At 56.2% G+C, this 11,628-nt stretch overlaps 1 protein-coding gene across 6 annotated transcripts in view; it reads left to right on the top strand.

The window, feature by feature from the left end:
* The first annotated feature begins 28 nt into the window (after nucleotides 1–28).
* Adora2a (adenosine A2a receptor) overlaps nucleotides 29–11,628 on the top strand; it is a 17,754-nt gene continuing 6,154 nt past the window's right edge. The window contains exons 1-2 of one of the 6 annotated variants that reach the window (XM_010603903.3): nucleotides 29–161; nucleotides 7,958–8,515. In XM_010603903.3, the coding sequence (XP_010602205.1) occupies nucleotides 8,193–8,515 (323 nt within the window). In that variant the 5' untranslated portion in view covers nucleotides 29–161; nucleotides 7,958–8,192. Of the gene's footprint in view, nucleotides 162–2,484; nucleotides 2,729–4,124; nucleotides 5,575–7,091; nucleotides 7,142–7,228; nucleotides 7,313–7,957; nucleotides 8,516–11,628 lie in introns of those variants that run through there. The other 5 variants (XM_010603904.3, XM_010603901.3, XM_010603905.3 and 2 more) reach the window with 5 other exon arrangements.

Raw genomic sequence — 11,628 nt, forward strand, 5'->3', positions numbered from 1 at the left:
CGGAATGGCGGGAATTGGTGGCGGCGAAGACCCGAGAGGAGGAGGCCTCGGGCCCGAAGAGCGGAGATCCCTGTTCTGGGCATTCAGACTTTAATTTCCCCGTCTGTGCTATGGAAGGAAGAGGGAGACCGAGTGAGCGCTCCAAGCTGTAAAAACGGGAGGTCAGGGTCCTCCCAGGCCCGGCACCCCAGGACTAGAGTGGGGAGGTGGGGCGGTGTTCTCCCGTCAGTCCGTGAGAGAGGGGGTACTGGCTGCCTTTGTCCCGACCCAGAAGTCTGCCTCCTCCGACCCCGGACGCTGGACATCCTGTGCTCTGCTTCTGAGGCCCAGCCTCCCTGGACTGGGAGACTCTGCACCTTCCAGATTCTTCATGCCATCTCCATGCCCAGCCAGTGTTGCCCTGGTGTCCCCACCCTGAAGACCACGGTGGCTTTGGCCACAGCAGGCTGCGGTGGATGTTGTGGAGTCACTGGCTTCATCCTTAGCCGGGAGGGCCTCGGGTGGGGCTGGGAAGGCTTAGTCGTGCGAGACGACCCCCCATCCCGAGTCTCAGCAGATCCCCACCAGGGACTCCACTTGTCCATGGCTGTGGTGTCGACACCTCATACATAGCTCAGCCTCTGCCTTTTGGAATCTTCCAGGCTTCCCAGGTTCTGCTGTCCCTTAGGAAAATCCCAGCCAGTGCCCCTCCACGTGTGTCCCCTCACTGCTGGCCGGTTGCTGGCTGGGCTGCCTCCCTGTGCATGCCCGGGAGAAGCCTAAGGGCAACCACACACATCTGGCAGGAGACAGGCTTTCAGCCAGTCCGAAGAGGGCAATGGCTGGTCTCAAGAGCAACTGATGGGCCAGAGATTTTGATGTTCCAACCTGGTGCTGGTCTTGCCACCTCCACTAAGTGGGTGTGGCCTTGGGTAAATCACTGAGGTGGGAATTCATTTTCTCATCTGTAGAGCAAGGATAGTGTTGCTAGCGATTTCTAATGAGGCCTGAGATGGAACAGAGATGGGCTGGGGTGGGGGAGGCGGTGTTGGGGCAGAGCAGAGGGCTACGCTTGAGCTGGGGAACCCTGGAGGAAGGGTCAAGAGATGGCACAAGGGACCACAGTGGGCAGAAGGAGTTGTGTGGACAGGAATTGGCTTGAGAACAAGCATGCGTCTTCAGGGTGTCCTAGTTCGGCACCTGGGTGTAGGACCACAGCCCTTGATGGTTCACAGCAGTAACCTGAAATCCCACAGCAGCTCTTGCTACCCTCTAACCTGCCTGATCCTGAGCCATCTCAGCCCTGATGAGCTGGAATTGCCATTTTGGCATCCTCGTGAGATAGATCTGTATTCTCCGGCGTGACTTTAACCTGCCCTGAGAATTGTGTATACATTGTGTATACGTGGGAGGGATTGGCTGTGCAGAAGGAAGGACGGCCAGACAGATGGACTGCCTAGCTGGGAGGGGTTTTGGTGTGGCAGTGGAGATCCTGAGAAGAGGAGACTCCTGTGATCGGGTTCCGATTCGGTGAGAGAGGAGTCCCAGCCCAGCAGGAAGGGTCTTGGCTCTGGGACATACTGGGTGCTACCAAAGGGTAGCGGGTGGCCCAGGGGCCCCAGCTGGAGAAAGATAGTGGTTAGGAGGGTAGGTAGGACTGGGTGCCTAAGGGTGGGTTCTTGGTTCATGTTGGCCCAGATGGGGGGTGTGTGGAGCAGAGCTGGGATACACAGAGGAGATCCTAGGAGAGTAGTTACCTCTTCAGCAGGAACCAGGGCCCTGGCTGGTGGGAAGAAACAGTTTAGTGGCAGAGAGAGAGAGACTCCAGGCCCTGTAATCTGGAAGCCATGAGATGCTGCCAGAGACTGGGGAGGGTCCAGACAGCAGCCAGCAGAACGGGGTGGATGATGGGGAAGGCAGGACCCCCTTGGGCCTTCTCTGACATGCAGCTGAGCCTTGCACAGACTCTTTTCTTTGCTAGAATCTCTTCCACTTTTCTTTCTTCACCTCCCTGTCCAGCTCGAAGGCCCCCTCCTCTGGGCCCACGTCCACTCCCGCAAGTTAGGCTTGTTCCGGAAGTTGCTGGTCAGGGGCTGGTGCTGCCCTGCTGTGGCACCTGCCTGTATGGATGCTGCTGTTCCAATAGCCCAGGTCTTTTGGCGGAAGCCTCCAGCTGAAGGAGAGGCTGGCCCTCTCCTCACATTGCCTCACAATGGCCCCTGCAAGCCGTGAGCTCAGCTGGGATGGGGGTGGAGGGACAGTGTCAGGGCTAAAGTGGGCTACACTCAGGCTGGTCCAGCTTCCCCTGCCCTTTTCCTTCAGCTTCGGGGCTGCATCGTCACATCCATGTCCCAGGGTCCCATGGGGTCCCCATCCAGCCGCCTCAGTGTACTCAGCAGTGCTCCTTCAACAACCCAGCCTCCTGCTAGAGTCTTCTTCTGGGCCCTCTGGGGTCTGTGTGCTCAGGACTTCCCGTCCCTGCTTCAGGCAGTGCAGCAATACCTGTCAGCTGCCATTTGCGGGGAGGCGCAGGTGCTGGGCCTTTCACGTGGTGCTGTCTCACCACAGCCCATGCACACGTGAGGCGCCGCAGCGCAGAGGGGAAGCCTCGCACTCGGGCTGAGGGAGTTGTGTGATGGAATTGGTGCGGGCCTCACGCCGGCCACTTCCACCTCAGGGTGGGCTGTCAGCACCTCTGTGAAGCAGGGCCCTTGGAGGAGATTTGTCTAGAGCAGCGGCTGGTGATGGGGTGAGTGGCCACCTCCAGTGAGGAGGACGGGGGACCTGTGGCCTCTCTGGCATCTGGCCTGGACATAGGAGGATGGCGAGGGCTCTTATGGGCCCCCTGTAGGGAGAAGGGTGCTGTTCCAAGCCTGGTGGCTCCGGGGACAAGGCGGAGGCACCCCAGGGCTGGCCTGTATCTGGTGGTGTGGAGGCTGCTTCCAGGCAGGCCCAGTGCCTCAGCCTCCAGCTGCAGGGAGCTGGTTCTGTTTCTGCCCATATCCTGTCCCCGGGAGCAGAAAGCAGCAGCCGCATACCCAGAGGCGGTGGGGGAGGAGCACACAGAGCGTCTGCCTGGGTACCCGGGCCACAGCCAGCACCAGACATCTGAGGCGGGTCTGTGTCCTCAGGGAGTCCAGGAGGGCAGGGGGCTGAGAGTTGGTGGTCACCGAGCTCCAGGCAGCTGTCCAAGGCACCTGCTGTGTGCTGACTGATGTTGCAGGAGGGACTCTGTGGGTTTTACGGTCCTGGTGGTTCTGGGAGGCTGGTGCCCAGTCACTGCTTGTGGTTTGGGAACAGGTGTGCCACCCTGCCCATCTAGATATTATTCTTTGTTTGCTGCTCCTTCATGCTTTTACTGAGCACCTGAGAGACATTTTGGTGCTTTTTAACCTCCCTTCGTATCTGTGCTTTTCCACATTGACTGTCTCCAGGAAGTTTCTGAGAGAATTCTCCGTGCGCTTTACCAGCCCTCAGTTCTCCCTTCAGCTGCCTGCATGCCTGAAGCCCACTGCACCTGCTGTGTACTTTATTTCAATTCTTGGGTTTTTCATATCCAAAAGCTTATTTCCTGTTCATTTTCACCTGTTTGTGTTTCTGCCAGTGAGGTTCTCCATTCTCACTCTTGTTCATAGATGGCATTTCTTTGTCTCTGTGAGGATCCAAGATGTCTTTAAGAATAATTATTTCATTATTCCAGTGCCTTCTTGTCTTTCTTCATTGAACCACTCTCCATGTTTCTGATACTGTTGCTTATCTTCCTTAGCCTTAATTTTCCTCCTGTGTTTTGAAATTGGGGTTTACAGCTCATCGGAAGTGGGAGCTGAGATCTTGGGTCGGGGAATGGCCTGCAGGTACCCAAACCCCCATAGCAGCAGCTGCCACTCAGGAGTTTCCTGGGCTCTTTCTGCCTTCAGGACTCCCTGCTGTAGGCTCGGGACCCAAAGGATAGCAGCTGGTGGCACGGAGGGTCCTGTGGTCTGGCAGTTGAGATCCCTCCTGGCATCCAGATTAGGTAACGGGTGAACCTCTGACGCAGGAAAGGCGAGAGGACGGTAAGGCTGGATTCTGGGGTCCAGAGTGGTTGCAGCAGGCAGAGACACTGTGCTGTGCTCCTCTCCTCGCCTTGCCAGGTGTACAGGGCACTGCCTGGAAGCCAGCAGGGGCCTCTGACCAGCAGACTCCAGGAAGTGCCCCCACCACCTGGGCATGTGTACAGAGAGCCTTGCTAGCCTGAGGTGCAAAGAGCCAGAAGAGGTGGACGAGATGTATGAGTTTTGATTAAAAGAGGTTTTAATTAAACTCACCAGATCAGGTAGGGTAGGTGTTAAGGCCGGAAGAGGTGACAGTTTTGAGTCCGAACTCTGGGAATCCTGGGGGGCTGCTCTTTCAAGGTTTAACATGCATGTTCCACAGCCTATGTCTGTATTTAGCATGGGATAGTGTCTCTCCTCTGCCCCGTCCACAGCAAGGGACAATCATGAGGAAATATGACATTATTAATATTTAATTTCCCCTCCCACCTAGCAACAGATGACTCAAGGATTAATTAAATAGGCAGAGCCAACCTAGAGGAATAGGAAATTGCCAGCTCCTGATCCTGACCCCTACTCTCTCCCCATCTCCCCGTGTCTCAGGGAGGCTTCTGAAGGGAGGGGAGCTGAGCTGAGGTCCCAGAAGTCCCCTGTGGCTGTGTTCCATGGCACTCACCACCCTTTAATGTTGGCAGTAAGAGTGAGAGGTCACTTCGCCTTTTGAGAACACAGATATCTGTCATTTCCTGAGCTCCCAGGCAGGTTGTGTGGGCTCTTTAAAAGGGACCAGTGTAAGCATCCCGCATTCAGACAGGTGGCCTTCAAGAGAACATAGGATTTGGAGCTCAGTATGTCACTCCCCAGTTCTGGTCAGTGAAGCTCTAATCTGAAATCGAACCTAGTGGGAGCGTTTACACCACAGGAAAAGGCTACAGCTCGGGGTGCCTCCAGCCAGCCTTGAGCTGCTTTGCCAGCCCCCAGCTGGGTAGTTCCCAAAGATCTCCTCTGCCAGCACACAGTTCCCAGACTCCCCCTCCTGCCTGCCTTGCCCTGCCTCTGGCTCTAGTGACCTGCTGGGCTCATGGTTCAGGAAGGCACAGCTGCCAGTGGATTCTGGTTTAGTAGATGCCCAGGTGGCCTGTGGAACTAGGGGAGCCTCACCCAAGATGTGCTGGCAGCAGCCGGGAATGTAGAGGGAAGGGTCAGAGGGGAAGTAGGCCATGCAGGAAGGGCCGTACAAACTGCAGACCGATGTATGGCTCTAGCCCCATGCAAGGCTGGCCTGGGCAGGAGGGTCAAGGGCAGTCCATGAGACTCTGGACCACAAGAATGTGACTTGGGTGTAGTTGGGAAGAGTATCAGCATCCAGTCCTCTTCAGCATGGGGATCTAACACAGAAGGTGGTAGGGAGATCTTTAGAACTGGGGGTCCTCAGGTGAGTACCCAAGGCTGCCGGGAGAGTCTCACCAAACAAAGGCTCTGTCGGGCCCCTTCTCGGAGGCCCCTTCTAAGGCGAACATCCTTGCTGGCATGGAGTCAGTGCATTCTGCGAGGCAGACAGGTACGTGACCTGTCAGCAGGGCCTGGGGGTATGGAGCTGGGGAACTCTGTCTGGCCTCAGCCATTCTTGTCCAAACCTTGTCTGCCACATCAGCTTTCTGGCCTGGGCTGGTCAGATTGGCAGAAGGCTGTGGTGTCTTTCACAGCAGATTCCCCCGGAGAGGGCCTGAGGGACATCAGGTGGTTATCCTCTTTCCCCAGGAGGCACCAATGTCGGGAGATGCGATCCCTGGATAGCAGCAATTTCTCAGGAGCTTCACTGGGCTTGGCTGATCCTAAATGGGCAGTGGCTTGTGGCTCCTGCTGCCAGGTGTGGGAAGCCACACTGAGCCATGAGCCAGGACTTGGGTGGGATACAGGTCCAAAGTGAGCCCCAGCTCCACCGGCACCTGTGGAGCGTAGGTCTGGTGGGCCCCAGGTGAATGCTGCTGGGGACTGCGGGCTAGGAGCAGAGAAGAACATGGTAAATGGCTGGGAATGGTGCCCAGGGACTTAGTCTGGCCTGTCTACAAGGGACATACTTTGTGTGCAGCTGATTGGCAAGTGCCTTGTGCAAAGCCAGGGTTCAGTAAGACTTGGCCCTCTCCAACTGGTGCAGGTGGCTCCAGTTTCTGTTGGGGCTTTGGCCGCCTTTCTTTCCTCCCCCTTGGCCCTTCTGTGTCAGGTGATCTATTTCAAGCCTCTTAGTGGGATGAAAGGGTCTGCTGGGGGCAGGAGCCCCTACTCCCAGATGTGGCTCCAGCCTGAGGCAATGTAGCACTGCAGTTAGAAGGGAACTTGGGGTTTAATGTAGCCTTCTGTGAGCTCTTGGCCAATTTGTAGCAGGGGGGACCCCACGGCCCTTTGAAGAGGCCGGAGACCGGGAGCGACCTTCTCCCAGGGTCTGTAGTCCCACTCAGCCCCTCACATCCCAGAGAAAACAGGGAAGATGTGGCCACAGAAGGCAGCCTTGTAGCCTTTTATCTCTGGGCAGGCAGTGGCTGCTGATCATGTACCCCTGGTGCCCCATGAGCTCTGAGGACTGCAGAGGGTAGATTTAGGGGCCTCTCAGCTCTCAAGGAGATGAATTTTAGTGGGCAGAGATGGTTTCAAGCTCAGGGAGAAACAGCTAGAATTTGAGTGGGGCTCGGACCTGCTGGGAAAACCAAGACTTTCCATGGTGTCAGTCATCCCTCTTTTTTATGACATTTGATTCCAGGGGATCCCTTTTAGATCTGTTATTTCCTTCTCATAGACTCATGGGTGAGAGCTAAAATAGCCCCATAGGTCAGCTAGGGTCCAAATGCCTCACTGTGTAGATGGGGAAGCTGGAGCCCAGAAAGGAAAACCATTCTTGCCTTCAGTCCCCCAGCAAGTCTTGGCCCAGTACCTGCTTTTGTGGCTTAAGTCAATTGTTTCCTGTGTCATCAGGCAGAGGAGCAGCTAAGGGAGAGGGCGTAGGAGGAGGGAGGGGTGGCAGCTCCCTCAGAGAAGGGAAGCAGTCACAGAGCCTCCCCTTCCCAGACGTGCATCTGGGGACACCAGGGGGCAGCAGGCTCAGGTTTGTGCCTGTTCTGCTGCCTGTGAGGGTGAGTGGTTTACCTGACGGGACGGCAGCGGACAGGGCCGAATGGCTCTCCAGATCCCTCCAGATGTGAGCGCCAGGCGTCTCTGGCCTGTCACTAAATGGGGCAACTGGTGTCCCTTAAATGGGCAGTGGTAGTTCCCTGGACAGCTTGTCAGGGATGGAGCAGGCTGAGGTGGGCTGAAAAATTGGCCTAGTGAGAGAAAATGGGTGGGATTGGAGGAACTTTACACGGAGGGGGCTTTCTGGGAGGGAGGAAGATGGCAGTGAGGGTAGGAGACTGGCCAGGCTGTCACAGATTTGAGAAGCCGAGCACGGGCCGGGGATCGGGGGAGCGTGCAACACGAGGGACTTAACACTGACAGATCTTGGTTCCCTAGAAAGAAAACCAGAAATGTGCTGATCTCCGGCCCCAAGTCCAGGCTGGCAGGGCTGAGACCTCAGCACCGGCTGTGGGGGAAATGCAGGAGCCTTGCATAGTGCAGAGGGATGAACCAGAGTCCAAGTAGGGGTGCAGCCGCGGCTGTGCCTGCAGTCCCTCCTGCACTTGCCCTGCGTGAACCTGAGAGAAGGGGCTGCTTCCTGGGGAGTTTTGCGTGAGGACCTTACAGGAATCCGTAGGACCAAGGGAAAGCAAGCAAATGGCAGCAAAATCCCAACTCTTGCCTTCTGACTGACTGCGGAAGTCCAGGCAGGTGGCAGGAGAGGAAGGGGGTCACCCTCAGGATGACATCTGGTCTAAAGGTGGGGCAGAATCTGAAGCAGTAGGGTCTTTGGGACCAGAATAGTTCAGCTGCTCACCAGCGCTCTTCCTTTGCAGGTGCTCTGAGAACCCTGAAGCCGCTGAGCCCAGCCATGATACGGCCACCGGAAACCCCGAAGGGGGCCTGGTTTCCGGAGACTCCTCTGTGAGAAAGCCTTTGGAGAAGCCCGCACAGGGTCGCTCCCGGCTCCTGTGAGGAAGGGGCTCGGGGAAGGCTGGGCTGCAGCTATGGACCGTGAGCTGGCCCAGCCCTCGTCCCTGCTGAGCCTGCCCGTCTGCGGCTGCTCCCGCCATGGGCTCCCTGGTGTACATCACGGTGGAGCTGGTCATCGCCGTGCTGGCCATCCTGGGCAACGTGCTGGTGTGCTGGGCCGTGTGGATCAACAGCAACCTGCAGAATGTCACCAACTACTTTGTGGTGTCCCTGGCAGCGGCCGACATCGCAGTGGGGGTGCTTGCCATCCCTTTCGCCATCACCATCAGCACTGGGTTCTGTGCTGCCTGCCATGGCTGCCTCTTCTTCGCCTGCTTTGTCCTGGTCCTCACACAGAGCTCCATCTTCAGCCTCCTGGCCATTGCCATTGACCGCTACATCGCCATCCGCCTCCCCCTGCGGTGAGCCGGGGCGTGGGGCTGAGGTGGTGAGCAGGCTTGCGGGCCCTGGTCTGGTCTGTGCTGTCACTGCCTGGGGCTGAGGACGGGGCCCTGGGGCTCAGTCTGGGACTTCCCAGGGCTGGCAGATGGGCAGTCATCACGCCGACCTGGCTGATCCCTCTGGAAACTGGGTGCCCTGGCCTTCCTTCCTCCCTCAGGCCACAAGGGGAGGGTTCACCTGGGCTGTTCTTCGCACCATCAGAGCAAAACTCCCCCTGTGGTGCTGTGGTGGATGAGGAGCCACAGGAGACCGTAGGGCCTCAGCTGGGAGCCTGTCTGCTGCCTGTCTGTCCCCTGCTCCTCAGGGCTGGCTTCAGCGTGAACATTAGGAGAACGACCCAGAGAAGGGAAGTGACTTGGCCAAATGTCACAGTGAGTCACTTCAACTTACATGCAAATTATGTTGCTTCTCAGTCCCCAAGGACTGGGCCTGCTCTGGGCTGGTGGTGGGAGGGGGATTTTCACAGTGCATCTTTTGTGAAGTGACTTCAGCCAAGTATTGTGCAAATGAAGGCATTCCGGGAGGCTGAGTTTCCCTGGTGTGGCCTCCACCTATCCAGGCTATAGAGGAGCTAGAAAGTGTATCCCTGGGGCCTCTGGGTCCACCTCCTTGTTCCTTCACCACGGAGCTGGGGTCCACAGCCGCAGTGGCTACAGGCCCCCGAGGGAAGTTTCCCTGTTTGGGGAGCCAAGTGTGCTGTCCGCAAGGTGAATTCTCCCAAATGGTTGGAGGGCCCACCAGGAGGGAGCGCCAGCATCCCCACTGTGTTCTGAGAGCACCTCAGCAGGGAGGAGGATCGGGCTTAGTGAGCAAATGGAAATTCAAAGTGTCAAACCCAAGGAGGCCCTCAGAGGTCACTTCCTTCCTCTCATCTTCTGAATGGAAAAATGAGGCCCTGAGAAAGGAGCCAGCGCTCTCAGGGCCACACAAGGAGTTGATGGCTGAGCTGGGAGTAGACCTGGGATAAATCATAGCCTGCCACCACTGGGACAGCACTCTTTAGGGCGTGATCAGAGGCAGCCCAGTCTCCCAGCAGTGCACTTGGTGGTCACAGCCACTGCCTGAGCCCTAAGGGGGAAGCAGGCATTCACATCAAGCTGCACAACAGAAGAGGTGGAGCCTGGACCTCTTGTTGCCCCAAATCCCTTGTCAAAGGAGAAAGAGGACCCTGGCTGGACCTAAAAGGGGGGTGAATTAGAGGAGCCTGGACCTCTTGTTGCCCAAATCTCTTGTCAAAAGAGAAAGAGGACCCTGGCTGGACCTAAAAGGGGGGTGAATTGGAGGTGGTCTGACTCGCTGCACAGTGTGTGGAGAGATAGCCTGGGACCTCACAGCCCCCATCTCTTGCCCCAGGGTGTGGAGCAGAATCTGCATTCATCCAGTGACCGATCAGAACACAGAGGCCCAGGGGAGCCTTCTGGAGGTACCAGGCGGTCTTGAGTCCATGCAGTGGTGGGCACTGAGGGGAATCAGCGGTCTAGTGCTCACTTTCTTCTAGGATTCAAAGGGTAACAACCCTCTGGGGAGAAGTCAGGGCAGGTGTTCTCAATCTAAAGACCTTAGCTTTGTTTTCCCCACTGGTCTCTCCTTCTCGACTCTGTTTTCTGAGGGTCAACAGAATGGGTCCCTGAAGTGGTGGGATGGGACATTCTGTGTGGCTGTGGAAAGTCGGCTGCCCTTCTCTGGGCCCACTTCCTCTTCCACAGTGGGGATAAGTCTTTCTGTCTCTTGAGTTTACAGAGGTTTTGAGGGAGCAGTGCATGAATGGGAGTGGTGAGACTAGGCAGGGTGGGGATTCAGCTTTTGTTTTTTTGTCAAGTACTAGAGGTTAAACCCAGGGCCTCCGCACTGAGCTACATTCCCCAGCACACGCCCCCTTTCGAGATGGCCTCACCAAGTCCCTGAGCTGCCTAGACTGGATTCGAACTCACAGTGATCCTCCTGCCTTGGCCCCCAAAGAGCTGAGGTTGCAGGTGTGCACCACCACGCCTGACACTCTGCTCTTTCTTTAGCTGCCGAAGGTTTGGAGTCTTGGGTCTGTCCTGACTCTAATCTGTATTCTAGACTCTTAGGACCTCTCAAAGCTGCACCTCAGTGCCACCTGGACCTTGGGCCATTTGAGCTCTGCTGGGTCAAGCTTTGGAAAGCTCGGGCTGGTCTCCTTGGCAGGATGCCTACGCTCCTCCTGCTCCACAGGCAGAAGGTGTTACAGTCACAGAGGATGTTAGCATCGCATTTCTTTTGGTCCTCTCGGCCAGCTGAGCATTGAGGCTGGTGTGAATGTTATGACCCCCATGTTACTCATGGGCAGGCCAGAGCCAGGGAGGGACGTACACTCATCATCTGATGTGGGTCGATTCTAGAGCCCTTTGCACTGTTCTTGGCCTCTGGGTCCCTTGCTTTTCTGTTTCGAGAAGTCTGTGGCAGCTGGGTATGTGGAGGTACCTGTGTGGAGACTCCTGAGAGTAAGCTGGGTCTGACCTCTGGATGAAGGACACTGAGAACTGAAAATCACAGCTGCCCCTGGAGCCACGCCTGACTCAGAGTCCTCCTTCTTTCTTCACAACTGGAAATCCAGCCCCTCTCTGTGATCTGCTGTTCCGCTCAGGAAGGTCCACGGGGCTACTCTAGGGTCTAGTCTCTGAAGCCTAGCCCCAGGCCTCCACCACACATCTGTAGCTTTTTTTTTTTTAAGATTTCAGCTTCAGAGCCAGTTGTGGTAATGCAGGAGTGTAATCGCAGCACTCGGGAAGCTGAGGCAGGAGGATTGCCATGATTTTGAGACCAGCCTGGGCTACATAGTGAGTTGAAGACCAGTCTGAGCTAATAGCAAGACCCTGTCTCAAAAAAACTGAAAAACAAACAAAAACAAAAAAAATACAGCCTGCAAATATGTACAGTCTACTCTGTTTCCAAAAAAACAGAAAGAACTGGTAAAAGACAGGGCTAGGTGCTGCACAGTGTGGTGATGCTCTAACTTCATAAAATTTAATTTCTGTAAATTGCCTACCTCTGATCTAGTAGCAAATGTCATTACACAGACCATGTCTACCCCATTACTTAGTGTCTCCTT

The sequence above is a fragment of the Fukomys damarensis genome, unplaced genomic scaffold, assembly GCF_012274545.1.
Source record: "Fukomys damarensis isolate Sample0158 unplaced genomic scaffold, DMR_v1.0_HiC HiC_scaffold_12, whole genome shotgun sequence".
NCBI lineage: Eukaryota > Metazoa > Chordata > Mammalia > Rodentia > Bathyergidae > Fukomys > Fukomys damarensis.